This window comes from Knufia obscura (assembly GCF_036327395.1).
Source record: "Knufia obscura strain CCFEE 5817 isolate CBS 148926 chromosome Unknown scaffold_11, whole genome shotgun sequence".
Classification (NCBI taxonomy): domain Eukaryota; kingdom Fungi; phylum Ascomycota; class Eurotiomycetes; order Chaetothyriales; family Trichomeriaceae; genus Knufia; species Knufia obscura.
The window spans coordinates 1,132,177-1,159,405 of NW_027042697.1; the positions used below are offsets into that span (position 1 = coordinate 1,132,177).

The 27,229-nt window shown below is 52.0% G+C and overlaps 13 protein-coding genes across 13 annotated transcripts; 7 read left to right on the forward strand and 6 right to left on the reverse strand.

Moving 5' to 3' along the window:
* Positions 1 to 1,282: 1,282 nt before the first annotated feature.
* PMZ80_008735 (uncharacterized protein) lies at positions 1,283 to 2,617 on the forward strand (the record flags this gene model as incomplete). The annotated part of the gene is made up of 1 exon (XM_064877134.1): positions 1,283 to 2,617. The coding sequence occupies one exon, from the start codon at positions 1,283 to 1,285 to the stop codon at positions 2,615 to 2,617; it is 1,335 nt and encodes a 444-aa protein (XP_064727521.1).
* A 129-nt stretch (positions 2,618 to 2,746) lies between these two features.
* Positions 2,747 to 3,397, reverse strand: PMZ80_008736 (uncharacterized protein; the record flags this gene model as incomplete). The annotated part of the gene is made up of 1 exon (XM_064877135.1): positions 2,747 to 3,397. One exon carries the CDS (start codon positions 3,395 to 3,397, stop codon positions 2,747 to 2,749), a length of 651 nt encoding a protein of 216 aa, XP_064727522.1.
* A 775-nt stretch (positions 3,398 to 4,172) lies between these two features.
* PMZ80_008737 (uncharacterized protein) lies at positions 4,173 to 7,889 on the forward strand (the record flags this gene model as incomplete). Its single annotated transcript, XM_064877136.1, has 5 exons — positions 4,173 to 5,051; positions 5,098 to 7,292; positions 7,354 to 7,368; positions 7,420 to 7,713; positions 7,763 to 7,889. 5 exons carry the CDS (start codon positions 4,173 to 4,175, stop codon positions 7,887 to 7,889), a joined length of 3,510 nt encoding a protein of 1,169 aa, XP_064727523.1.
* Positions 7,890 to 7,944: 55 nt separating this feature from the next.
* Positions 7,945 to 8,154, forward strand: PMZ80_008738 (uncharacterized protein; the record flags this gene model as incomplete). The annotated part of the gene is made up of 1 exon (XM_064877137.1): positions 7,945 to 8,154. One exon carries the CDS (start codon positions 7,945 to 7,947, stop codon positions 8,152 to 8,154), a length of 210 nt encoding a protein of 69 aa, XP_064727524.1.
* A 60-nt stretch (positions 8,155 to 8,214) lies between these two features.
* PMZ80_008739 (uncharacterized protein) lies at positions 8,215 to 9,102 on the reverse strand (the record flags this gene model as incomplete). Its single annotated transcript, XM_064877138.1, has 1 exon — positions 8,215 to 9,102. One exon carries the CDS (start codon positions 9,100 to 9,102, stop codon positions 8,215 to 8,217), a length of 888 nt encoding a protein of 295 aa, XP_064727525.1.
* Positions 9,103 to 14,779: 5,677 nt separating this feature from the next.
* On the forward strand, positions 14,780 to 16,172 carry PMZ80_008740 (uncharacterized protein; the record flags this gene model as incomplete). Its single annotated transcript, XM_064877139.1, has 2 exons — positions 14,780 to 15,591; positions 15,641 to 16,172. The coding sequence occupies 2 exons, from the start codon at positions 14,780 to 14,782 to the stop codon at positions 16,170 to 16,172; spliced, it is 1,344 nt and encodes a 447-aa protein (XP_064727526.1).
* A 103-nt stretch (positions 16,173 to 16,275) lies between these two features.
* Positions 16,276 to 17,966, reverse strand: PMZ80_008741 (uncharacterized protein; the record flags this gene model as incomplete). Its single annotated transcript, XM_064877140.1, has 2 exons — positions 16,276 to 16,526; positions 16,583 to 17,966. The coding sequence occupies 2 exons, from the start codon at positions 17,964 to 17,966 to the stop codon at positions 16,276 to 16,278; spliced, it is 1,635 nt and encodes a 544-aa protein (XP_064727527.1).
* Positions 17,967 to 18,734: 768 nt separating this feature from the next.
* On the reverse strand, positions 18,735 to 19,459 carry PMZ80_008742 (uncharacterized protein; the record flags this gene model as incomplete). Its single annotated transcript, XM_064877141.1, has 2 exons — positions 18,735 to 18,997; positions 19,048 to 19,459. 2 exons carry the CDS (start codon positions 19,457 to 19,459, stop codon positions 18,735 to 18,737), a joined length of 675 nt encoding a protein of 224 aa, XP_064727528.1.
* Positions 19,460 to 20,285: 826 nt separating this feature from the next.
* Positions 20,286 to 21,083, forward strand: PMZ80_008743 (uncharacterized protein; the record flags this gene model as incomplete). Its single annotated transcript, XM_064877142.1, has 2 exons — positions 20,286 to 20,290; positions 20,393 to 21,083. 2 exons carry the CDS (start codon positions 20,286 to 20,288, stop codon positions 21,081 to 21,083), a joined length of 696 nt encoding a protein of 231 aa, XP_064727529.1.
* Positions 21,084 to 21,162: 79 nt separating this feature from the next.
* PMZ80_008744 (uncharacterized protein) lies at positions 21,163 to 22,830 on the reverse strand (the record flags this gene model as incomplete). Its single annotated transcript, XM_064877143.1, has 1 exon — positions 21,163 to 22,830. One exon carries the CDS (start codon positions 22,828 to 22,830, stop codon positions 21,163 to 21,165), a length of 1,668 nt encoding a protein of 555 aa, XP_064727530.1.
* A 565-nt stretch (positions 22,831 to 23,395) lies between these two features.
* CYP10 (Peptidyl-prolyl cis-trans isomerase cyp10) lies at positions 23,396 to 23,970 on the forward strand (the record flags this gene model as incomplete). Its single annotated transcript, XM_064877144.1, has 2 exons — positions 23,396 to 23,407; positions 23,458 to 23,970. The coding sequence occupies 2 exons, from the start codon at positions 23,396 to 23,398 to the stop codon at positions 23,968 to 23,970; spliced, it is 525 nt and encodes a 174-aa protein (XP_064727531.1).
* A 1,152-nt stretch (positions 23,971 to 25,122) lies between these two features.
* PMZ80_008746 (uncharacterized protein) lies at positions 25,123 to 26,429 on the forward strand (the record flags this gene model as incomplete). Its single annotated transcript, XM_064877145.1, has 3 exons — positions 25,123 to 25,200; positions 25,256 to 26,140; positions 26,187 to 26,429. The coding sequence occupies 3 exons, from the start codon at positions 25,123 to 25,125 to the stop codon at positions 26,427 to 26,429; spliced, it is 1,206 nt and encodes a 401-aa protein (XP_064727532.1).
* A 357-nt stretch (positions 26,430 to 26,786) lies between these two features.
* PMZ80_008747 (uncharacterized protein) lies at positions 26,787 to 27,068 on the reverse strand (the record flags this gene model as incomplete). Its single annotated transcript, XM_064877146.1, has 1 exon — positions 26,787 to 27,068. One exon carries the CDS (start codon positions 27,066 to 27,068, stop codon positions 26,787 to 26,789), a length of 282 nt encoding a protein of 93 aa, XP_064727533.1.
* Positions 27,069 to 27,229: the final 161 nt, after the last annotated feature.

Below are 27,229 nucleotides of genomic sequence, written 5' to 3' on the forward strand. Positions count from 1 at the left end.
ACTGTTATGGTGTCAGCAACACACCTTACCGCAGTTCAACCCGAGGCTTACTAGATGAAATTGCTGAAGCACTTGAGGATGACCACAAAGTAGCTCCCATACATGCCAAAGGCCGCACGACTCATCATGGGAAATCCAAGATCTGGTAAACGTGTCATTCATGGTAAGTCCGACACGACTTCAATACAGACTCACAGTATTGTATTCCAAATTCACCACAGCCCCAACTGATCCCTCCGGACAGCAACGCGCCTACGATCATAGCACCAATGGCTGCACCGGCGCTAAGTCCGTTCGCGATAGCGGTCGAGCCGATGGTCCAGTATGTGGCTGCGACACCTGCGGCGACCCTAGGCTGTCAGTCTCGATTCAACAGCGAACTCAGCAAGTGGCGCCCACCAGAAGCCAAAGTATGATTTGGTCGTGTAGGTACGGTGTTCAGGCAAGACAGGCAGGATGTCTGCATTGGTCCACCGATCAACGGGTCGGCCATCTTCGTCTTCTTGGATGCGGATGGCGTTCAGAGCTTTGATGAAGAGTGGGTGTACCATCTTGATCTGGGGCAACTGCTGCAGGACGTTCTACACCACGTGGATATGAGAGCATTATGTAGGTCCCTTTGGCTGATGGAAGCCAGAATGTTAGTGTTGACTTCATTGCAGTTATCTCTTGACCTGATAGCTATCCGCATCCAGCCTCGACATTAGCGCCGCGACCTGCAAGGTATTCCTCCACGAAGTTCTCCGTCCAACAATCTGGGCTGTTCCACCATTGACAAGCGTTATCAGCACTAACAAGTATATCTGAACATTGATGGGGCAGTTGTACTCGCTGCTAAGATAACGATCATAACGGTAAACAGATGTTCCACTCGCAACGACCTCTCACTAAACCCCATTCGGCACTTGTACTCGCAGCGGAGACATGAAGGCCCACTATTATGGTTCCACGATCTCGGGTCCATATCAATGGCAACTTGACCAAACCTTTTTGATCGCCTCGGTAGTCTTGTCCACGTGGCAAATACGGCTGGCTGAATGCTGCACCATTCTGATAGGCGTGTAGACTGAAGACCCTGACGCTCCTTGCGGATGTATGCTTATGCGTTCCAGACCGACGTTCGGAAATGGCTGAGTGCGATGGACGCTGCTACGGGAGAACACCGAGAGGACAGTAAGTATTACTTCGACGCTTGCGACATAAACTTGTTCCTGCAGATCGCCTGTATACTGTGTACTCTTCTAGACATTCGGCACTTCTCAAAGCAGGTCAACTCAAGAAGATGGAGTCGGCAATTCTCCACAGATCATTGGGTAAAGCATATCCCACAGCAGTGAGTGGCCAAGGGGTGTACTTGATCACCGACAACGGCCAGAAGATTCTGGATGGCAGCAGTGGTGCAGCAGTGTCCAGCCTCGGTCACGGAAATACAGAGGTCATCGAAGCGGTGGTTACCCAGGCACGTAATCTGTCCTTCGCGCATACCTCTTTCTTTACATCCGATCCAGCAGAGGAGCTGGCACGGGTCATCATCGATCGGAGCAACGGAGCGTTTTCCAAAGTCACCTTCTTGAGCTCAGGATCCGAAGCAGTTGAGACAGCGCTCAAGATTGCACGGCAGCATCACATCTACAATGGCGAGCCCGAGCGAATACACATCATCGGGCGTATGCACGCGTATCACGGCAACACCCTCGGCGCGCTTGCTGCTGGGAACAACCCCCCTAGGCGCGATGCGTTTTCGCCACTTCTCAGCTCTGCCTTCCATCATGTCAGCCGCTGCTTCTACGATGCCGATGGCCAAGGCATGAGCGAAGGCGTCTACGAAGATCGCTTGATCTCAGAAATCGAGAGCAAGATTGAGACCCTTGGACCCAAAACGGTCGCTGCAATGATCGTCGAGCCAGTCGGCGGCGCTACACTCGGCTCAGTACCTCCAACACGAACATACCTGCCACGGCTGAAGGACCTTTGCAGTCGGTACGGGATCCTCTTGATCTTCGACGAGGTCATGTGCGGCATGGGGCGTGTCGGAAGCTACCACGCATGGCAACAGTTGGGCGGAGTGGCACCCGATCTACAAACCATAGGCAAGGGCCTCGGCGCTGGTTATCAACCATTATCTGCGGTCTTGTTGGCACCAAAAGTCGTGGCAGCGTTCGAGGAAGGATCAAAGAAATCACTAAAATTCACCAGTGGTCACACGTTCCAGGGACATTCGATGGGGTGTGCTGGTGCCCTCGCCGTTCACAGGATACTGAAACGAGACCAGCTCATTAGTCATGTAGGTGAGATGGGGATGCTCCTTGAATCTGTATTGCAAAAGGGGCTGCTCTCCGAGATTAATGAGTATGCCGTCAGCATGCGTGGAATGGGCCTTTTCAGAACTGTTGACTTCGGACGCATGCAGGTTGCACTGGGTGGTCCACTGGCGCAAGAGGTAGCAGACGAAACTTTCAGACGTGGAGCGGCAGTATATACGTGCTCTCCTGCCGTCGATGCGATTCTGTTTGCGCCCCCTTTCATCATCACAGCTAAGGAAGTTGCGGAGCTTAGTGACATATTCGTAAGTGCGTTGCGCGCGGTTACGAAGAGACGCAAGGGTTCCAAGCTATAGATTGCGAGAGCACTTGCAAAAGATCGTCTGTAGTCTAAATGCATCGCGCGACGCCGAAGGAGCCGCCTCTTCGATGATTGTTTGTACCATTACGAAAACGTCATGCAGTTTCTCAACCATTCATAGCTTCTATTTCGCCTCTTCAATCGCAGCTTTCACGGATTTCATAGCTTCTACTGAGCCTAGAGATTGTGTTAGCACCCACGGGATTTTTGAGACAGGTATCCTACCAGGCAAGTCGCTGTGTATGCAGCAGGTAAAAGGCCGACCATTAAACGGGACTGTAGCTAGAGATCCCCTGACGGAGACGACTGTATCCTCTTTAATAACTTTCGACATCTTCTCTTTAATGTCGCCGTGAGGCACACGGCCAGCAGTCAGAATTGGAACGGTCTGCCCCTCCTCGTCGTACCACAGATCAGGGAAGAATTCTGGGATGAACTCAATGCCAAATTTCTGACACAGCGTCTCGTGAGCAGTGCCAGGCAGTCCGACAAACGGTACACCGAACGTCTTGATCGCTTTCATGCACGCCTCGCCAACTTTCTCATCGTCCTTGATCATTCGGTACAGCTTCCCATGCGGCTTGATGTGGTTCAGCGGCATTCCTTCGGCGTCAAGCATTGCCTTGAGCGCCCCGACCTGGTACAGCATCTGCGCATAGAGTGATTCGGGAGGTATGTCCATCAGGCGGCGTCCGAAGCCTTCCTTGTCTGGGAGACCAGGATGCGCACCGACCACTTTACCGTGCTTCTTGGCCAGTTTCACGGTTTTGACCATGATGGCAGGATCTCCTGCGTGAAAGCCACAGGCGATGTTGGCCTGGTCTAGCATGGGCATCAATTCTTTATCTGGTCCCTACGCGTGGTCAGTCATGGCACACTCTGTGGACATGATCCTAGCCACCATTTGCCATTGCCCATAGGCTTCGCCCATGTCACAGTTGACGGTCACCCGATGTCCTGTCATGCTTGCCATGGTGTTCGTTGGTCAGGCTGTGAAGGCACCGAAGGGAAGGTTTCGCAGGCACGTTAGACTTGCCGGTCTTCTACCAGCGTAAGAGGTGTCTACATGGTCTATCTAGTTCGATATGGAGTGAGATGGCGGTCGTAACTCCTGAAACGCTCTGGTCCGACCAGCACCACGAGGTGCGGAGAAGAGAGATAGAGGAACAGGTCCACCCACGCCAGCGAGTAGAACTTCTTGAAGTGGCTTAGCGCGGTGTGCAACGGGCGGATATCGGCGGAGCATCGGCGCCGTTTGCGATTGGAGAAAGGTCTGGTGCCTCCTTTCTCCTTTGGCTTATTCGGGACTCCGATATCAGTCTTGGTGGAGCTGCAAGGCGTTGCGAGCGTCGGAAGGTGTGGGAGAAAATGATGAGTGCTGCACATCCAAGATCTGCGCGTTTGGTACCTATCTCGATGGCTGTACAGGCAACCGGGCAGACGTCCGAGAGGTCTCCCAAATCACTCCTCTACTCCTACTGCTGACTCTCACGCTAACTTGATGTCACTGGAACACATCCTGGAGGCAGCAATACCTCGCTTGAGTCAACATGAAAGTCCTCATTGCCAACCGTGGCGAGATCGCCGTACGGTTGGTCAAGGCATGCAAGTCCTTGGGTTATCATTCCACAGCCATCTATTCTGACGAAGATGGGTCATCGATGCATGTGCGACTGGCTGATGAAGCAGTCGCATTGGACAGCTCTGGCCCTCAGAGCTATCTGGACAGTGAGAAGATCCTGAGCATCTGCTTGAACCGCAAGATCAACACAGTCATCCCAGGCTATGGCTTCCTCAGTGAAAACAGCCAATTCGCGAAACTACTGCATAATTCGGGCATCGTCTTTGCTGGACCGACCGCAGAGACCATCACAGAATTTGGCTTGAAACACAGAGCGCGAGAGCTAGCTATCAAAGCAGGTGTACCTATAGTGCCGGGCACCGGCATCGTTACGGACACAGACGACGCCAGTCAGCAGGCGGAGAAACTAGGCTATCCTGTCATGGTCAAGGCAACTGCGGGAGGCGGAGGCATGGGCCTCAAAGTCTGCCATACACCAGATGAACTACGCAGCGCGATTTCCGTAGTCAGAGCAAGAGGAGAGGCACTTTTCAAGGATTCTGGACTCTTTCTCGAGAAATACGTGGAGAGCGGTAGACACATTGAAGGCCAGATCTTTGGCAATGGCCAAGGGGACGTCTTGTGGTTCGGAGAGAGGGAATGCTCCGTTCAGAGGAGACACCAGAAAGTGCTTGAGGAGTCGCCGAGCCCATACGTCCTCAATCATCCAGAGCTTAGAGAAGAGTTGAGGGTTGCCTCTACGTCTCTAGCAGCTTCGATCAAGTACAAATCTGCAGGGACTGTCGAGTTCTTGGTTGATGACGAGACAGGAAAATTTTACTTCCTGGAGATGAATACGAGACTTCAGGTAAGCCGTCACAGTAGCCTTCGGCCTCTGTTACTGATCGTTCTAGGTCGAGCATGGTGTCACGGAGCTTTGCTACCAAGTCGATCTGGTGGATCTCATGCTTTCGCAAGCACATGCGGAAGTTGAAGGTCGTCTCGGTTTGACAAAAGCAGAGCTCGCGCGTTATGAGAGACTCCAGCCCCAGTGCCATGCCATAGAAGTCCGCTTGTACGCAGAGAATCCCGCCGACGATTATAGGCCGGCTCCAGGACTGTTCACGGATGTGTTCTTCCCTGCGGCCGGCAATGTTCGTATTGACACATGGCTCGAATCAGGATCTGAGGTAACTCCATCTTTCGACCCACTCATCGCCAAAGTCATGGTGCATTCCGCCACCCGAGCAGAAGCGCTGAAGCAAATGCAACACATTTTATCAGCGACAGTCCTCCATGGACCGCCGACCAACCTCGAGTTTTTGGAAGCTGTGGTAAGGAATCCTGATGTCGTGGCCGGTTATACCTTGACAAATATGCTGAGCAAATTTCATTACACACCGTCGGCCATGGAGGTTAAAGACGGTGGGCTCTACACCACTATTCAGGACTGGCCCGGCCGGCCTAATCGGAGAAGTGGTGTCCCTGTTTCTGGGCCAATGGACAGCCTTTCCTTTCGCATTTCCAATTTACTTGTTGGTAACGACCAGGGAACTGAGGGCATGGAGATCACGTATGCCGGTCCACAACTGGTCTTCCATCAGCCAGCAGTCATAGCGCTTTGCGGTGCTGAGTTTGACTTCTCAATCGGCGGTCAAGTAGCAAAAATGTGGACAAGGCATTTTGTGCCTGCAGGAGCAGAGGTCATCGTTGGATCGCATACATCGAGAGGGTGCCGAGCATACCTGGCCATCCTGGGAGGCTTCCCCAGTGTCGGCAGCTATCTAGGATCCAAGAGCACAACACCGTCCCTGAAATGGGGAGGGTATCAAGGCCGGACGATGCGTGCCGGCGACTGGCTGCAGATCACTAGACTCGACCTAGAAACAGCTTCGGAGACTTCAGTATACACCCTTCCGCCTAGCCTCATTCCACCAATTGACACCATATCTCCCATCTACGCCTTGCCAGGACCATACGACACCGACGAATTCATCACTCCAGAAGGGAGACAGCTTTTCTTCGACACCGTGTGGAAGGTGGCATTCAGCTCGAGTCGTGGTGGCGTCCGCCTCGACGGTCCAGCGCCACAATGGTCCCGCAAGACTGGAGGCGAAGGAGGCAGTCACCCCAGCAACATGCTGGGATACGGCTATCCTCAGGGCGGAATGAGCTTCACGGGAGACGCGGCGGTGCTTTTCACGGCTGACTCTCCCGTGCAAAGTGGCTTTATCTGCCCACAAACTGTGCTGTCATGTCAGCTGTGGAGGGTGGGGCAATTGAAGGCCGGAGACGAGGTGAGATTCTCGCAGTGTTCGTGGGAGCAGGCGATGGCCTTGGAGAAGACGCAAGATGGCTTCTTACGGCAAGTGATGGAAGCCGTTTCATCCAAGAGTGTTGAGCCGAAGACGCAAGATATGGATTGGGAGATTACCAAGCCTGCTCCGGGTACGTCAATCCTATGTGAGCGTGCAGAACAGGCAGAAGCAGGGCTGCCCCGTTTCGTGCTGCGGCAAGCTGGCGACCGAGGCATTTTGTGCGACTTTGGGTCTCAGGTCTTCGATCTCACCGTTCGAGCAAAGGTGCAGCAGTTGGTGCAGGAGATAGCAGAAAGATGCCCTCGTGGCTTTCACAAAGTATCACGACCTCACACAATGAGTGTCTTCGTGGCCTATGAACCTGCGGTGATCAGCCAAGCAGCTGCTATGAGCACACTCGTCGAGCTTGAGCGCCGGTTTTCAAGCACAGGCACATTCAAGAGCCCTGGTAGGATTTACCATCTGCCAATGGTCTTTGATGCAGCCGAGTGCGACAGAGCTACACAAAGATACATGGAAACACAAAGACCGTACGCCACGTACTTGCCGGACAATATCGACTTCATCAGGCGGAACAATGGCCTTGAGAAGAGAGAAGACGTTCTGAGAGCTGTGGAAGGCGTGCCGTTTCTGGTCGTGGCTTCGTCTGGTATCATGGGTCTGCCAATCCTGATTCAAGTCGATCCTCGCCAACGGCTTACTGTGCCCAAGACTAATCCTTCGCGGACTACCACACCAGCAGGCGCTTTAGGAATCGGAGGCAATACATCGGCCATCTACCCTGTCGAGTCGTGAGTATCTTGTCCCCGGCGCATCGTGAGTCGAGGATCTATGCTGACATATGACGTGAAGACCAGGTGGCTATATGTAAGTAGCTTCGGTCCGTCGCCACCAGGAAAGTACTAATTTTTGGATTAGGCTTTGGGGAATAACACTACCGGGCTGTCCGTTCGATACGTTTGGGCGGAAACCAAACTATGCACCTGACCGTCCATGGCTTTTCAATCCTTTTGACCAAGTGATATTCCATAACGTACCGCGCGCAGAGTTCGACGAGATCAACCGACGGTTCCAAATGGGACTGTACGAGATCGAGTCTGAGAGTGCGGTCTTCGATCTGGAGGAGTATACGACCTTGGTTGACAGGACAGCCGAAGAGGTGCGACAACTCCGTGAGCGCCAGCAGGAGTGCGCCGCTCTTGAGCTTGAAAAGTATGTTTCAACGCGCTCTATCAGCGACGGGAAAGCTTACAATCCGCAGAGAGAACGAGCTGTTACAGCGTTGGAACCTCGAGAAGAAAGCTCGTGGAGATGGCGATGCGGCAGCAAAAGCTGTTCAGGATGCTCGTGCAATCGAAAAAGGCAATGAATTCATCGTGGCAGCTTGAGGGCAGGAGACTAACACAGTACGCAGACCCAAGATTCGTTCGGGTGACCGCCAACATGAGTGCCAAAGTCTGGAAGCAGGTCGTTGCTGTGGGATCCACTGTCAAGCCTGGAGAAGATTTGCTGGTGCTCGAGGCTATGAAGATGGAGATCTCGGTCAAAGCACCGATGGTAAGAGACTTATACAACGTTACTGCAGTCCAAAAACGAGAAGGCGACCTTGTGGAGCCGGGCGATGTGCTTGTCTTACTGGATCCGGAGGTATAGCCAGTAGAGACAGAATCGTCCGGGCCGGGTCTGAATGACATCGATACAAAGAACAATGTCTCAACAGATGAACACCGCTCCGTCCTTGATCTGATCTGATGCTGGCCCAGACTCGTACGGTGACGTTCGCCACAGGGCCTCAAAAGCAGCTGTCATCGCCTCTCTGGCCTTGGCTGGGTACTTGGACGTCAACCGGCAGCTCTTCATTCTGATACGAGCACGGTGTTGTGCTTCGATCGCTTGCTCCGCTGCTACATAGAGTGGTAATGACAACGATGAGTCTGGCCCACAACCGATTGGCAGACCTTCCATAAGCTCGATCAAATTAGCAAGGGCGGACTGTACACGATCCGAATCTTGAGCGTCCTGGAACACGCGACGCTGCAGCAGGATAATCGCGCTCCAGTAAAAGCACCGCCCAACAGTGTAAAGATGCTCATGCTCAGCAGGTATTTCCGTACTACACCTGAGCTTTGTACGCGCGGCAAATATGAGATCGCTTTCAGCCTCGTAGGCTTGAGACATCAATGTATCATGTTGCACGCCCTCCGTATGGTCAGCCGCAAGGTGCGATATCCTGGCAAGTAGGGATATGAGCCACTGTGGACATCCGGTCGTCTCCTGGAACGTTGGCGCGGAATCTAGGATTTCACTTTGGTCGTCGAAAAACCAGAATGACACGGGTAGGAAAGGCCGACGTCGCCAGAAGATAGAGCTGAGGATGTCCAAACACGTCATGCGTTGGACCAGCACAAGTCCAATGGCCGAATCTGGTCTTCCTCTTACGTAGCCAAGCTCTTTGAACAAATGGAAGGCATATGTAATATGTGGTCGTACCTCGTTACTGCCGTTAGCGATGCCGACAGTAACCTGCATCAATATTGCGGCCAGAATATCCCTTCTCAATGAGGAGGCGTCGTCAGGTAGGCCCGATGTGCCACGAGCCATTAGTGCGCCAAGACTTCCCCGAAGATTGGCTAAAGCTCGAGACTGTCGGCAAAGTGCCAAGTCCGCAGGAGCTCCGCCACGCATGTGCAAGTACGTGGTCGCGACGGAGATCAGTGTGCTCAGCAGCACTGGCGATGTGAGAGCAGAGATGGCAATTTGTCGATAACCGTTTCGGGTGCCGTCGACTGCTGGGATAATCTGTGCCACAGAGTGGACGACTGCAGATAAGTTAGCCTTAGGGCAGAACAAGGGACGAGGTTCCTCCGCAAAATAGATGGCCGCATTTATGCTCGTGCTTCATCAGACGCTAGAAGCTAAAAACGCAGCGGCCAAGTTGTGGTTCGGGGGCGCTCCAGGTATGCCTAGAGCGCAAGTATAGCCTCCTAAGCCCTGGAAGTACGGGTGGACATCCAAGCATAAATGCAGCCATCTATTCTGCGGATGGGCCTCGGGCTTCTCCAGAGCTCACAATACGCGTAGGCCATGCTCTCCCCTGTGGAGGGGAACAATGCGGACAACGAAACTCCGCGGAAGGTGTCATTCAGTACTCGAAGCTCGACAGAGTGAAATGAACTCGGATCAGAAGAGCGCAAGTCGACCGCAGCCGACGACTCATGGGCTGAAGTGGCTGATGCTAGAGCAAGGGATTGGGGTCCGGAGTGCTCAATCTCGAGTGGTGGCGACGCAGCGACTAAGTCACTGGTATCTTGAGCGTATTCGCATTCGATTACTTCAGCGGTGAAGCCGTTTCGTTCTTTGTGGGGACTTAGAGAGAGAAGCTTGTCTACCCGATCAGAAAGATTGGCTTTCGCTTTGCCGTGACTGGGCGTATGAACGACGGATACGAGGTCGCTTTCCTGATCGTTCGAACACGACCTCGTTTGACGATGCCAAGCACGTTGTGGCGCGCGAGGCAATTGTGTCCCATTCACCCATCGCAGAGTACGTCGGTAGTCACATACGATGCCGAGACGCGTGCAGCGCCCGCAAGAAGGCTGGCCCTCATCGCATTTTCGATGTTGTTGTAAACACGGCACGCAACCTACGTGAAAGAGTCAGTAAAGGGCGTCGCGGGTGTCCCAGGAGCAGACTATCATGCGTACCGCCTCGCGACCGCTTGGACTCCATCCATGGTACAATGCAAGCCCTTCGACGAACAGCAATCGAACGGCGAAGCGAAGATAAGTTTGATGGAGAATGCGTGGTGCTTTTAGCACAGTAGTTACGGTGGTTCCGCACCCATTGATGGGACGGAGATGACCGCTTGGACCCTAAGTCTAAGGCAGGACGGCGCCTCCAGGACAAGCAAGGTGGCCGGCGAACCTGTGCGGGACAAAGATGGCCGGTCTTACCAACGCAATCCTGCGGGTGCAAGGGTACGTGCCAACTTACGCTTTAGGCGCCAAGCCTGTCCCGTCAATAAATTGCCGGTTTAGCAAAACCAGCCGTTTAGTTCGCAAGGCTCAGGAAGCTCATAAGTCCCTAAAGATTTGACACCGTCGACCCATACACTGCCTAAAGCTTGGTGCCGGTGATGTCCGTAACGCCCCAGACATAAAGCAGGCGAAACCGGCAATTTATTGACGGTACAGACTTGGCGCTTCAGACGCTGGCTGACCCTAGAAAATAGGGTTGAGTGTGCCTAAGTGAAACCGGCCATCTTTTTCCCGGCTCCCTAACGCTCGCCGGCAGGTCAGTTCCCGCAACAATTGGCGGAGTTTCTCAACAGGCCTATAGGCTGCCCTCTCCTGCACTACTTATTCTCAGATATAGCACGGTAGACAAGACCATGCTTAGTGCAAGATATCCAGCTGAATTGAGAGAATATACTATAAGCATTTTACATTATATACATAATATAGTATCAGTAAGTGCGCTTACGACATATTGTCTTTAGGCTATATCGTGGAACTCCGCCAGTTATCAAGGGGACGGGCTTGCCGCCCAACTACATCATTTTATATGTCCGGAGGCTGGCTCGGGTGCTATAGGTGCGCAAGCAGAGATTGAATATAACGAGAAGAGAGCAACAGTCATTGATGTTGCTGTAAGCGGCATATAGTTCAGAGGCCCCTTGTTAGTCGGTCAGGTCACACTGCCCTTGACATGATTCATCGTAGGAAAATGATACACAGAAATTGAAACCTGCCAGTATACTAGTCCGCCGAAGCACGCCTCATCTGAGCATGGTGGTCCCAGGTTCTGGAATGTCGAGAATCATCCAAGGCGTCACTACCGCCCTGCACACATATTTTGAGGGTGACCATATGGCCCGGGAACTACTGGGTTCTATCGACGGCACCTCAAGAAGGTGCAGCAGCGCCGGAGACTATGGTCGCTCGACTGTCTAGCTCATTGAATGTTCAAGTTGACGGTGCCCATGCATCGGTACAGGATGGAAGCACATTGTGGCGGTGCCTGGGCGCGTGCGGCGGTCAACGTCGAATTTGCGGGCGTGGATGAAAGGGGGCAAAGAATCTATATTGTCTGCGTTGAAGTCTGAACCTCAGCCGAGGATATGGCCCGCGTGGCGTGCGGCCACGAATAGCTACGGGCTAAGGATGCTACAGTACGAGGTTTCTTATGCACATCAAAGCCTTCCAGCCTGTCACGTGCGGGGTGCCTTTCTTTTGGGCCTTGACTTGCGACAAAGTCTGCGACGTATCCTCCCATCTGCGACGCGATACCTAGGCACGACGTTCAGATCGGGCCTTATGAAAGAGAAGTACATGCTGCAAAGTGCTCTGGTGATGCTTTCTGCGTTATCCATTGGCCCGTTCCTCAACATAGAGCATGGGACTCAGTCACCACAATTGTCGACCTGCTCTTGCACTCCATACGATTCTTTCACCATGTAAGCCAACGTACGACATTCGTAGTCCATATAGCAAATATATGGGCCAGCGTGCGTATGGCTGTGCAGGCATTCGGTGGGGTCGAACCACTTAGGTACAAAGGGCCAAAGCAATCCAATGTCCACGATGTGACGACATATGACATGACAGAGCTCATGTAGAACTGTCGGTGTAATAGATTTCATGATCGCATCGAGCTAATCTTCCGGCTGAGCGTTCCTGGCATGGTGTGTTAACAGCGTGCGGTCAAAACTTGTTCGTAGTGCAATCCGAGTGAAGATGATCATTCTTCTGGCATGCTGATAAGCACAAGCAAGAGTTACCACTCCCCCAGACTGTGCCGGCAAGGGTGCATCGACAAACTGAACAAGAAGCTGCGTCCTATCAGGCGGAAATCTTCTCGCTTGGAGATCAGCGTCTTCGAGCGAAGAGAAAATTGTCTGGTCATACTTCCAATCACCGTATGCTTCTGAATGAAGCACTATAAGCGGTTAATATCGTGACCCTCCCTTTGTGCTGAACAGAACGACTCACTGTCGATGACATCGCCTAGCCTGCCTGTAGGAGACTCTGCGAAATTGCGGTCGGGTCTGTCATTGAAGCCCAGGAACTGATTTATGACCTTATGACCTTCTGAGCTCGGATAGCCAACGCTGCTGCGGATCTCTTGGACGATGTCGAGCATATGTCGAATTTCGCGGTGTGCTACTTCAACCACCATCGAGGCTTGTTCTGGCGAAATTCGACCCTCAAGCATACTGCCAACAGCGATGCTTCGGCCACCAATTCTAGCAATAAAGCTGCTGACAGGAGCTTTGTAGCCACAGGTGTCGTCATTTATGATTATTTCATGGGAATAGAGATATGCACTTTTCTTGTAGCATGCGTTGGTTGGAAAGGTAGAAAGTCTCGAGGACGACATTCTTAAGGCTTCGCTCAGAGCTAGATGGTCGCGTTCCTGGTTTTTTGGTAGATGTTTGAAAGTCAGATGCAATGGAGTCCAGACGATCACGGCCGACATGACTGCCACCTATATACCCCAGCGTAGGCGATTATGGTGGAGGCAACACCAGGAAGTGTGCCTCCGTGATTGTGTAGCTCTGGACGAAGAATCGATTTCCAAACAAATCAGCCATGTTCTAGAGAAGTTACTCAGCTTTTCTTGAGCTGAGGCATATCTTTGGCGAACAAGAAGTACAGGGTCTCAGTAGAAAATGGCATTGGAAGAGGTAGGACAATGTCCATGATGTAGGGCATGATTGTAAGCCGGTGCTGCGGAGCGAGACACATCGGCGCAAAGCATAGAAACATGCGGTTCAGTGTTAGCATTGCTCCTGTTCTCAGGTGAATCAGGTTTCGGAATCAAGAAACCACGTCTCACCGAGTGTAAACCACTGTAAATGAAGTCATTCAAGTGCTTCATACCATACCGCGGACTTGGCGGCAACATCCTGCAGATTACCTACAGATGCTCTCATGCAGTATTTGAAGGATCAAATTATTCGGGTCAACTACCCCACCAAGATCTGCCGTTGTCGAAAAGCCTGGTGTTCCATGTTTAGGTTCGAATCGTCCAGGACCTAAGCGCAACGCGCACTTTCTGTTCGTCGGAGAACCTTGGCACCTCTGCTGTTGTCGAGCTGATTATGACCTCCTCGTGATGATGTTTCAACGTTTGCCGCTTCACGCCAAACACATGCATACGGGTACACGAAACAACGTAGTTGCTGTGTGTCATCGTACGAGACACCGATGGACGCTGAGATATCAATCTCCTGCCTAGGCGTTTTGTCACCTCACTGGCGTGCCGGGCGGCCGAGCAAGATCGTTGTTCAAGGATGTCTATAGACGCTCGAAGTCTGATTCATATGATTCTTGAAACCACTGCTTGCAATGTCTCTCCAGTTCTTCGCTGAACGGCAGGCGCCTATTCGGCACGGGGGTGGGGGACCAGATGCGGAAAGCACTTTCGAACGAGGTCGGCGATAGACGAAAGGCGCACGAAGGTCTCGGGTTTCTGGATTCGCCATATCTTACTGTGACTTGTTAGCAGCGAGAGAGATCGAATTCAAGACAGCTAGAGACTGTCAGTAGCGATGGGCCACGAAAGAAAGCATCATGCTCATGGTTGATGACTGAAGTCGCAATACATTACTGTTGTGAGTGTCGGAAGTCAGAGCAAAGACGGCACTCCCACTTTGAAGTGTTGCTTTGCTTGTGGTAACGTTGTATCTGCATCGCTTTTTACACAGCGGCGCCTGGCTGACTTGTTTTAAGCAACGAGCTGCCGACATGTACTCATCAGAGCCTGAGCCGAGACGCAGGAACGCTGCTGGTAACCATAGAAGGTGACAAATGCGGAAGCAGCGACCACGTGAGCGATGTACGGTTGGCTCCAAAAGCCCTTCGTGCGCGTAGCCATTTTTTCGAGTCGCGTGCTGTCTGACCGTATCCTTTCAGCACCAGTTTATGTCTACCTGGCTTGCCTGGGTACGAGCACACTTTACGTATCGTTCAATACAAGCAGAAGAGGGACCAAACTTGCGATGACCATTTTTACGAGGTTTAATATGGCTTTAAGCTTGCGAAATGCAACAGTTGTCAAATCGGCACTTCTCTTTCTGTTCCGTTTCCGGCAGCAATGGTCTACTGCTTGCGGTCTTGCTCAGCTTGACACTGCTCGCCCTCAACGGTGCAAACAGTAGACACCGGTACCTATGCCTCTGGTATATGAACTCGTCGGTCCTATTAGCGTCATAGCCGTGATGAACGTCTTCCACGCAACGACTCATACCACAATAACTGCTACGTGAGCACTGACCATGGCTGACCTTAACAGTTTGAAGCCACTTATCCCTATCGCATACTGGCTCATACTCAACCTTAACACTGGTCTAGCTCTAGCAACCCCCCTGAGTTATCGAATATACACGTTGCCAGCAATACTCCTTCCAGCTTACGCATCGTTCAGGACCATCAACTACCTAACCTTCCCAGCTGGATTATCCGCGATCTACGGATACATAGTTTTGATAGGACTCTTCCACTTCACATCCCCGCTATACATCAAGAAATGGACGGTCCGGTCAGATAGAGATAAAGACGACAAGTCTCACAGTAACTCTCTGTGGTGTCGTTTCGCCCGTCTACCATGGAAGAAGATATACAGAATCGTCTGTAATCCTCGACTGATCAACATAACACAAGACGACGTCGAGGGTCTGAGAGAAGACCAGAAGTTGACATCAACAAGGCGTCCAGTCTCAAAGAGAACACTGTACAGATGTGCGATCGGCTGGCTCATACATGTCTTCGTGATGCCTTCGATCTTCCCGAGCGCATTTGTGCCCTTTCGGCCCGACGAGTTCGCGCCTACGCATCAGGTCTTTTTCCGCCGTTTGCTATCCCTTGTCTCGAGCGGAACAGTGAATCCTCCTAACATCAGGGAGACCTTGTTGCGGGCAGTTTTCACAGTATACTCCTTCTGGGGAACTCTTCTCATACTTGATACTACTGTCCAGGTCTTCATGGCGCCGTTCTGGATATACGTAGCTCGGGTATCTGAACATAGAGACTGGCCAGATCTCAATGGGAGTCCACTAGAGGCATACACACTTGGCAGATTCTGGAGCAGGTCAGTAACATCCATTGACTTCTAGGGGTCGTGCTAACCATTATCGTAGATTCTGGCACCGACTCCATGTCCCCGGCTACCTAGATTTCTCCCGAGTCCTTATCGATCTCTTGCCCCGCAAGATTCGAGAGAATAAGTTCATCAGAACCACCCTCACTCAATTCCTATTCTTCCTCTTTTCCGGAACCGTTCACATGCTCGTCAGCTTGCAGCTAGGAGACACATGCGCCTATATCACGGATATCTGGTTCTACATGGCCAGTTTCGGCGGTCTTTTCCTCGAGGGCTTGGTACTTAAGTACTTCAACGGCAAGCCACAGTCCAAGTCCAGCGCAGAGCTGGAGAAAGAGAAGGCGCAAGAGGCGAGCGGCAAGAAGCCAAGTACGCAAAGCTACAAGCATGTATCCGTTGCATGGCGATGCATCGGCTACATCTGGGTCTTCGGGTTCTTCTTCTGGGCGGTACCGAAGTTCAACTACCCAAAAGTCCAGTGTGCCATCGAGGCCGAAATCGTGCGTCAAAGGCGGGCTCAGGCTATGGCTAGCCTCATGTTCGGTGGCCGGAAGGCAGGTTCAACGTAGAGCACAAACGTGGCATGCCTCCACTCGGTAAATAGCGCATAGTATTTGTGCATATATCTAATTTCGATACATCAACATGAGCTGTTCCCTACTCACACTCGTCTTACGCCATCCTCTGCTTCGGCAACTTCGGAAGCAAAAGCCAAATCAACAAAATCGTAGCCAACAGCGCAAGCACAACAGGCTGCAACACCTGCACGCCCCTTGAATTTGCAATCGCACCAACAGCAAATGGCAACACCGTAGCACCCGAAGCTCCCACCGCAGCCGCAAAACCCACCGCCGCAACATGTAGTCGTTTCGGCAGAAGCTTCGTCAACGCCACAACAGCAGCCGGGAACATCGGCGCGATGACTGCGAAACATTAGTACCTTTCCTTCACTTGCAGGTTATCGATCGACATGACTTACAAAACCCAAGCAAACCCACCATAACAGCCGAAACATTAAAGCTCGGTATCAACCAAAACAGCAACTGCAGCGCAATACAAGCCACCAAATAAAACGCAACAGCATGTTTCTCCGTCGGGAAACACCGCGCCGTAACAAACCCCAGTACGAACCGTCCCACCGTAACGCCGAGCCAGAAGCCCGTTGCTACGATCCCGGACGCGAAATCTGTGCCGTGGCGGACGCGGAGCATGAATGTGACGATCCAGCCGCCTATGCTTACTTCTGCGCCGACGTAGAAGAGGAGGAAGACGGCGGCGAGGATGGTGACGCGGTTGTTTACTGCTTCTGCGGTTGCGCTGGATGCGTTCTTGAAGGGGTTGAGTTTGTGGAGGGAGGATGCGACTGGGCCTGGTGGGGAGCGTGCTTTGTTTGGTGAGCGGAGGGGGTGGTTCATGAAGAAGTGCTCGTGGAAGGGGTTGAGTCTTTGAGTGAGAGGTGCTTGTTGTTTCCGTGATGGCTCAGTGCTGGTGGGCGTAGCAGCGCCAGATCCTTGTTCAGGCGCATCCGGGTGCGCGGTCAGGCTAGCAGTGTGTTGAGCTTTGTATACTGCGCCTGTGGACTTCCAGAATGCGGCTGTGAGGATGAAGACTTCGATTGCTGCGGCGCCGATGAGGAAGTAGTAGAATTCGTACCATTGCCAGCCGGCTTGTGTGATGACTGCAGTGGCGATAAGAGGCGAGATGCAAGCTCCGAGACCGTACATGCCGTGCAGGAAGCCGAGGACTTCATTCGCGTTAGCCATGTCGCCGATCCAGACGTTCCAAGCGCTGTCTCCCAGGCCATTGCCGTAGCCTGCAAGCATGAATACAACGACTAGGGCCGGGTACGGCGGGTGAATGCTGATAATGATATAGGCGATGAGATGGGAGACACTCATTATTGCTGCGACCCCACGCTGACCGAACCTCATGTGTACGATGTTGTTTGTCAGTGCCGCGGCACTATAGCCGACGATAGGCGACAGGAAGACAAGCGAGATGGTGAGGTAATCGACATTATAATATGTTTCGAGGTATGGGATCAGTGCGCCATACGCTGCATCATTGGCTCCAAGAATTGTGAAGCACCAGAATGTTGCTAGGACGCGGTAGACGTTGGTCCGGGGATGATTCCATCTCTGTAGTTGAGGTGTGGTGTTGGCTGTAGTCGGGCTCGGTAGAGTGGCCTCCTCGTAGTCGTCTAGCTTCACAGAACCAGTTTTATTAGTATCTTCACTCGAAGGCTGCTGTAAGCGCCATGGTGCTGTCTTGCTTGATTCCTGAGGGTAGCTCGGCATCTCCATCGTCATGGTCGAAGAGCCGCCTCCGTTGTCGTTCATGGTCGAAAGTCGTCTTGGTGCCATGTTGCAGTGTTCGTCTGCGACTATGTTTTCACCGTCCGCTCGGATGGGCGATGCTAGTGTTCCGCTGCTATGAATGTGAGCAGCAAAGGGAGGTCTCGGGTCAGTCACGCTTCATACGAGATTGATCAGGGAGGCGCGTGGCATAAAAGGTAGCGTATAGTGGCCAGCATTCCGATCAAGGCTGTGGTATCGGCCCAGCGCCCAGCATCATTCGAGAATAGCCGTATATATAGTCCTCTGTAAAACATGTAGTAGTATCCGCCTTTGCAAAAGCATGCTAAGCTCAATTTAGTAGGACGCATGGCACGATCTCCGGAAGAGGTCTACGGGGAGCGGTCCGTGTACCTCTCCAGACAAGCGAAAAGCCACTAGAGCAGGAAGAGTTCCGGAACCGCGAAGATCGAGTCATGAGTTCAGTTCTCACAGTGCGGAAATCCTCTGAGGATCAGAAGGATTTGAGGGGCGGTGAAATGCTCGGCGGCCCACTCGTGTAATCATCGGGCGCCAAGGCGCGGAGGCAGAAGCAGATAGTCTTCATGAAACCACAATCTGGTCTCATGGCTTTGAGGACGGATATTCGTGTGGTAAAGTTGATCAATATGAACAATACCCGCTGTGCAATAGGCTTCAGCTCTTGAGTAAATAGCAAAACTCCTTGATGTACGCCTAGCATGATATCGATAACACATCCTTGACCGGTCGTTCCCTGTTCGTATCTTTGGTTGCTCCATTGAGAGCATCACAACACCTTGTAATCTGTTTCGAGGGTCATGCCGTTACCTCAATATCCCTCGCACCACCCAGCTCATCCACATATGCTATTCGTCCAGTATTCCTTCTCTCGCCCTTCGTGGTTTCCTTCGCTTCCTCCTTGAGAAGTACAGCCAGTACCTCAATTGGTGGATTCAGGTTCATACCCTGCGCTCGCTTCCATCTGTGCAATCTTGTGATACCGATGCAAGGGCCATATTCTGAGCAGAGATCGAAATGTCTAAGTATTTTCTCGTGGAGGTGGACAGTTTGCTGATGTACTACATCAGAAGTTAGCATCATATATAGGCGTAGGAAACGACAGGCATACCTCTCGGCGCAATTCTCGAATCCTCCTCTGCCTTCCAATACTTCTTCACCTGCGCATCACTCGTCTTCTGCGCCTGCTTCTCAGCTGCTTCAAAGCTGATATCCTCGTCATCGTCGTTTATTGACCTTCGGACTTTGCGCTTCCTTGCTGGACTGGGTACTATCCGGACAGGTGACTCAACTTGTTCAGCTTTACTCTTTCCCGAATTCGTCACTTGTTCCTCTGGCTCTGGTGTGCTCTGCTTCACAATTTCTTCTGTAATGATCTCTTGTGCTGGCTCGTTGAGCTTTGACTTTGCGTTCTTGAGCGCTGTTACTGAATCGCTGGGTTTGCTGACTCTGTTCTTGAAAGAGAGGGTTGATTGGCCAGCTGCGGTTGGACCACTTGCGGCTCGGCGGGTTTTGGGCGGCATGTCGAGGCGATGTTCGTAGTCTTGATGTTTGTAAATTGCTGTAGACGTAGTTCTATGCGCACTTGAGCTGATCTGCGTATGATTATGGGGAGGCTGTGAACAAATATGTGATGAGATATGTTGGAAGGGGTGTTCCCGAGTGTTGGATCGTAGTTGCCCGATCAACGGTGACGCAATTTACTGGAGCTATTTTGTCACGCTGACGCGACCACTTTAAGAATCGCGTTCGGACGCGCCTGAAGTCCAAGTCACCTCCCGGGAGGGCACCTGCATCCTGAAATGTCACCAAAGCGCACCTGCCTTCAAGCAAAAGCAATGGCGATTCTGGGCTTTCTAGAGCGCTTCTGCTCCGAAAAATCTACGATCCTTGAGTTGGTGCTTTGTCTTTGTTCAACTTCAATGTTCTTCAGCCCGTCCGTAATCTAGTGAGTCTTGTTGCGCTAGTCACCGTATCGCCCAGAGATGCCATGGAAAGAGACACTCGGTGTTGTCATCAACGACGGTGAACGGACAGAGCTCTACGATGCTGATGGCAATGCTCTACAGAAAGTTCGCATCTGGGTACCTGAATGTGAGGAGTCTTCAATTGATGGTCATTCTGGTATGCTCACCGTCGGGTTTTGATCTTCTCGTAGGTACTCATTAGTCTTGCCAGGAAGCGAGATCGAACCACCAGTTACCATTGTGGACTTGTCTGACGATCTTTCGCCTGTCGAATCTTCAAGCTCCATAAAGCACACCAAAGCACAACACCATGGGCCTGACAGCGGAGATTAGCAATCGAGGCTACGTCAAAAACTAATAATCCATCAAAGTATTGAGACAGATGAGGTCGATGATGGCAACGCTATGGACGAGGAGATTACTGTTGGGTACATGCTGAGTGTTTTGCCATCTTCAGCTTTGTACTGACTTGCTTGCTAGCCAAACCAGTAGCCCAAGTCCTTGCTGGATTCCTGAAGCCAACCAAGGCACAGACTACACGCCGATACTAGACCAGCTGTTCGAAGGCCGCGAGCAGACCAGCATCTGGGACTTTCTAGCACGTCTTGGTGCAACAGCTGCACCCGAGCTAATCATAGATCTACGCCGGATTTTCAAGAAGCACAAAATACCCAAGATGGCTTTTTTGGAACGAGCTGAGTACGACGATACAAACGCTTGGGAGGAACATGCCTTCGAAAACAGCTTACTGCGGGGCTGTCATCTGAGGTGTGTTCGAGGATATGGGAGACTTGGAGGAAGAGACATAGACGGAAACATAAAGCGGTCTATCTACTTTGACCTCGAGAAGCAGCTGAAAGTCAGGTGCGACGGATTCCTGGCTTTCATGCAAACAATGGGCTGTGACTGGTCGGCCCCTAGCATCCGATACACGTTTTGGGCATATCACAAGAAGCTTGGGATTACCACCGAGGCCGGAAAGATCGGTGAAGAAAAGAATTTGTTGAAGGTCCTGAAATCGAGGGTGACTATGCCTGCGGAGTTGATACGATACTTGACTAGAAATCATGCAACGAAGGAGTCGGTTCAGTCTGCTGTTGTGCCGCAAAAGCGAAAAGCTCCACGAGATGCCCAGGCAGATGAAGCTCGCTCTATGGCGAGCCCCCGGGACGCGATATAGAATTCGAATGAGTCTTCAAGCTTGTGTTCAATACAGAACGAATAGGTCAGACAATGTCATATAAACTACAACCCGCTGTCTATTTCACACCAGCCTGCTTCAACACATCCGCAACAACCTCAACCATCTCCAGCACCTTCTCCTCTTCCAGCCTCCTCCCAGCCAGCTGCAAAGAAACAGGCGCACCATGATAGAACTCCGCATCATAATCTGACTGAATTCGCCCATCAATCTCACTCAACTGATGGAAACTCTTCATATCCCTCGGCACATCAACACTCTTATCCGCAAATGTGACAGGGAACGTGCAAGCACAGAAGTCAAGGAAATTGAAGACACCAGTATAGCCCACATAGAAGTCCTTCTGCGTGGCACCCAGTCTTGGTGCCGCCCACGGCGAACAAGCCATGATGATACCGTCCATCGGCCCCTTGTCATCCGTCGCGGTCGCATTCCACGCATCAAGATACTTCTGTTGCAATTCGTTGCGCTGGATTACCTTGGAGCGCATTTGAGACACGTTCAGCTCGGCCTTAGCGGCAATGGTGTACCCCTGCATCGCCGGGAAGATTGGCTCCTCAAACGGCGTAAGGAGTTCGGTGATGGCCGTGCCACCCAGGTCGTAGAACGAGGCGACGAGGTTCTTGACTATGATCTCGTGGAGTTCAACGGACCAATTAACGATTTCGTGGCCAGCTTCCTCAAGCGCTTTCTGCGTTGTATCCAGCGCTCGTTGGACGGGTGGCTGAACGTGAACCAATCCGTCATGGGCCCCTATAAACCCCAATCGCAGTTTTCGGCCCGCCGGCTGAATCATGTTCTTGCGCCATGGAATGGGAAGGGACTTATGATCGAATTGCCAAGGGCTCACCTCAGCAGACAGAACCGCCGAGCAATAAATCTGCAGGGACTCGAGGGAGCGCGACATGGGCCCGTTAACAGCAAGGATGAATTCCTGGCCCGGAATCGATGGTTTACCGCCGGTGACTGGGAACCTCCCGAAGGACGGTTTCAGGCCGTATTGGTGGCACCATGCGGCTGGGATCCGGATGCTGCCGCCTATGTCTGTGCCTACGCCTAGGGGGCTGGCCTTGAAGGCAATGAGGGCGCCTTCGCCGCCTGAGGAGCCCCCGGGTGAGAGTTTCTTGTGCAGGGGGTTTATGCACTCGCCCCAGACGTTGTTGTTGGTTTCGGCCATCATCATTGCGGTTGGGATGTTGGTTTTGCAGTAGAAGATTGCGCCGAGGGAGCGGAGGATGTTGACCATTACGGCGTCTTTGTTTGTGGGCTCGTTTGCCCAGCGGGACATCCCAATGCTGGAAGGGTGAGGGCTTGTGATGAAGGAGTCCTTCAAACTGATGGGTAGACCGTGTAGGGGGCCGAGGGTTTTGCCTGTGCGGGCGAGGTAATCGTCCAAATATTGGGCTCGTTCCATGGCTTCCGGGTATAGAACCTCAGTCAGGCAGTTTGTTAGTTCTTGGGCGAAGGCTGAGGCCTTGCAGAATGCTTTTGCTACTTCGAGGGCGCTCCATTTGCGGGTTTTGATGTTTTCGAGGATGGTGGGGGCCTCGGACTCGATGATCTCTAGCTCAGGGGCATCGTAGTAGCTGGACTTGAGGGCATATTCCGTGAGGTTGTTTGGAAGAGACGCGACGTCTGTTTGAGGGACTTTGTAGTAGGCTGAGATATTGGCTTGTCGTCTCTTGCGAGCGATTGCGGAGACTTCCTTGTAGTTCATGGTTGCCATGGCTGAGGCTTGGCGGTGGTGCTTGGGAGGAATAGGACTTGGTTAATGGGCGAGTATGCAAGCACTCAATTGCAGATTATATAGCACGTACACACCTGAGTCCTACGGGGTATCTTCGATCATGCCGTGCGCGAGACCGTGGTTCTCCGCCGTCCCATATCTGCGGGTCGCGGTGGTCTCCAACTCGGCTACCACGTGCATCCTGAGTAGTAAGCCGTGGAACCAACGCCAAACATACTTCGAGGCTGAGCAGTCCCATTGTCGTTCATAATCATTCATAATCAGATATGTCTTGGAAGTTAAGCTGATCACCCTTTTCATTATGCTTCCTGAACAAAACGCCAGTCGCGATGGTTGTGTATAGGGGTCCCCCCCACGTTCGAGGGCGGCTCTCGGGCGACTTTGATCCGAGGCTAGTGCGATAAGATAAGAAGCGGGCCGGGTCCACTCACCTGCCACATGGCGCAACGCGATTTCTGGTTCTGCAAGGTAGCATGCTTGTTCACAACTCATTGAACTCATCGCCTAGCAAGCTCGATGGACAACAGCGCTCGCTCATATCAGCATGTCCGTTACAGTGAGTGATAGCGAAGTTCCTCCTGACATTATCGCGCTGACTCGGAGCAGCTCCATACCTCCCACGGTGACCTCAAAATCGAAATCTTCTGCGAACTGGTTCCCAATACTGCTGAGAACTTCCTAGCACTGTGCGCATCGGGCGCATACGATGGCACGCCATTCCATAGGTTGATTCCTGATTTTATGGCCCAAGGCGGCGACACCTCTCAATCACCACTCAATACCGAAGAGCACCCCATCCAGAAAGGCGGCGTCTCGATATGGAGAGGATATTTCGAAGATGAGATCAAGACTCCTGCTTTACGACACAACATGAGAGGAGTTGTTTCTATGGCGAACAAAGGCCCTGGCACGAATGCGAGCCAGTTCTTCATCACCTTCAAGGAAACTCCTCATTTAGATGGCAAGAATACGGTCTTCGGGAAAGTGATTGATGGAGCTGAAGAGGGTGGCACATTGGAGAAATTCGAAGCCGTGGAAGTCGACAAGAAGTACAGACCGAAGTCCGACAAGATATTACTGAAGAACATTACAATTCATGCGAATCCACTGGCAGGCTGATGTTCTCGACTCGCTTAAGAACAATCGTATACGAGGCAGAATGAGGACGCCGAGTATCTGATGGCGGCCTGTCATCATTCGTCACCGAGGGCTTCTGGGGCAGCGACAGGCAGCCAACACGCGTCATGCATAATCCAACCGGACTCGGCTGAAGACCACTTCGAATAATAGGTTTTCGACCCAAGGTTTGCCAGATCGATGGCGGATTGCATTACGCCAAGCGACATCAGGAAAGAAACGCGCTGCAAGAAAGGCTTTCTCCGGGCGGCCTGAAGGTTCCTAATTGCTTGGGCTGATTGGTTGGAAGGCAGTGCTTCAGGTACACCTCGACACCGACTGGCATCCTGTATGATTACACAAACAGGCGGCCACTGTAGAAACCGATGGGCAATGTGGCATCCAAGTGCTGAGTCAATTGTCCGAGGCACCGAGTGTGCGCAGCGCAACCTATTAGGGCAATTTGTCCTCCTGGTACGGATAGATAGCTTCGAATGGCAGTAGCAACTACTATGAACAATGGACCTCAATTCGGGACAAGCTATGAATTGAAATGAAATTCACAAATAACAAGCTTCTCGAAGCTGCTGAATTATTACTTGTGGACTCCGTTCGTATGCTTGTGAACTTCAGCTGTGTCGGAAGTGGGGATCGACTTCGGGCATCCATCAACCACGCATGCGCGCCTGCAACTTGAACAGGATCTCTGGAGTGATCAGCAAGATGATCTTATGCACACTATTGCCAGCTAATAATTCCATGCTTCCCTGTTGACACTTCTACGCTATCATCGATACTTCACGACCTCTTAACTTCTTTTAATATTCTTAGAGCTTCCGTGCGCACGAGCCCTAGCAGTCACACAAAGAACCTCCGACGATCCATCAGTAAACGTCAAGCAAGCGCCTTACGCGAACAGAGACATCATTACCCGATGCGCCTCGAAGCAACTGAATTGCGGTCAACCATATGTAATTCCGTATTTTAATGTATGAAAGTCTCTATGGGCATCCGAAAGAGGTCGATGAGCACGTCGTCGCATCACATTCACCGCATCCGTCACCACAATCCCGGGCGCCTCGTCGCCCCTCCCGCGCCTTTGGACAGCAAGGCTACGCTCCATGCTGCCCGTAAGACGCCAGTCTTGATCGAAAGATGAGCGCATTCGTGCGGATAACGGGTAGACCTAATACTAACTTCCTTGTTGGCTATCCTGGAATCTCTGCGACGTTGGTGAGGCTACCCATGTGTTCGAGTATTCCATAAAACTAATGTGTAATTGTTGTAGCCGCGAATAGAGGGCACCGTCGAGGTCAGACCGGACAAGGGCGTCACTGCGCCCGTCAGAATCAGCATAGTAACCATATCCCTGCAGAGAAGAGAGTCGATACATCCTCATGCCGACTCCGTCACGAAGAAACACCTGGCGGCTCCCAGGAAGGAGTCCACCGAAACTGTGGGGAAGGAGATGCTACTGTTCAGATGTCAGGCCGGAAGAGACCATGAAGATATTATGATAATGGATCTACCCTTCGTGATATTCATCCCATTCGGTCGCGGAGGACAAGAGACTGCTCGCAGGGTACCACCAGGAAGTTTGATATTGCCGCGAAGGACAGCAGAAACATACTATGAACTCGTGGTCATGATTGGTTTTGGAGGAGGACAACAAGAGCGATATGTATGGCCAGTGCCGATAGTGAGGTACGATACCCTCTCGACGTTCGGCATGTACAACCGGCCCGAGTCAAGCGAAAGAGTCACCGATCATCTCGTGACGCTGGGCGTTTCGTTACCACGCTGGTCATATGGCCCGCTCGACCCGGTCAGCGTCTACATCAAACTTATGCCGAATCCAGACTGGATGAACAAGGCGAAGAAAGTGACGATTCAGAAGATCACCATCAGCGTAGAGCAGGAGGTGATATACAACCACGAAGGCGACGAGCCTCAAAGGAAAAGCACGACTCTCGCCAAGAAACAGGAAGTTGTGGGCATAAAGATGCCCGAGTCGGGCTACTTCACTAACATTGGATTGGTCTTTCCCTCAGAAGATCGAAGAGACACGAATGGCATATTACCGAGAGCTACGCCTCGATTTCCACAGTTTGCAGTAAACGGATTTACGACAACAGCAGGTCTTTACAAGGTCGAATATTACTTGGCATGCAAGGTAAGTCTTTCGTGGGTTGCGAACTTCTCTTTGCTGACTTGTACAGGCACACCTAGGAGGTGCCAAGGACGTCACTCTTAACCAACCAATAGTCGTCTGCCCAATAGACCATGCCGGATGCAAAGCTGAGATGGAAGCTATCGAACAATCCGCCCGCGACGCTGCAAACGTCAATGCAGAGAACCCCATGCTGCCGCTTGCCACCATTGTTCGAGCCACCGACCCCGAAGCTCTAAAGAGTCTTGGCGTGACAGTTGTAGGAGGTGCCAAACGACCCATCATCGAGTGAGAACGTACATCATGTGACGACACTGAACTTTATCAACACAATGTCTACCGAACTGCCGGATTCGAGCTTATATCATCCACGCTCAACGTCGCCGCGTGATCCGAGTAATATTTCCTCGAACTGCACTCCACCAGATCCTCACTTGGTTGGCCGAGAAGGAAGAAGGGTAGCGCCCAGACATCGTTTAGTCTGCAGGCAGTACACAGAGGCCCCATCCAAGAAACTTCCTTGGTCATGCACCACATACCACATTAAGAGAACGTTGTCACAACAGGCGAGGGATGGGTAACGAGTAATCTCATAATGTATTGCGAGGGCGCAAAGGAGCCAGGAGTCATGGTACAACCTGGATATACCTCAGGAGGACTTTTCGTCAAGCGACATATTGGCTAGAAGATCTTCCAGATTAGTCTCTTGAACATCGATCTTCATCTTCTTCATATTGTCGTTGAAGTATTTCTGCATGATCTCACTGGCGGATTTGTATTGTGGTGAGGATGTACCCCAGGTGTAGCTGATGTTGTTGAGGTTGGCACGGATGTAGTCGAGGACGCCTTCGATGAGCTTGAGTGTTTCTGCTGAGGATTGGTCTTGGTTCTCTTTTGACTCTAACAGGTCGCCTAGAGAAGTGCTAGCCATGATTTTATGATAGTCCAGGATCCGGGGTGCACGATTGTGACAGGGCGTGACTAGGCTTCTTTCTCTTTGCAAATCAATTGGTCGGTCGACCACTGGCTATGTTCAAGTCGCGCCTGCTTCCTCACAGTAGTGGCATAGTTCTGGAAATACTAGGTAGCACT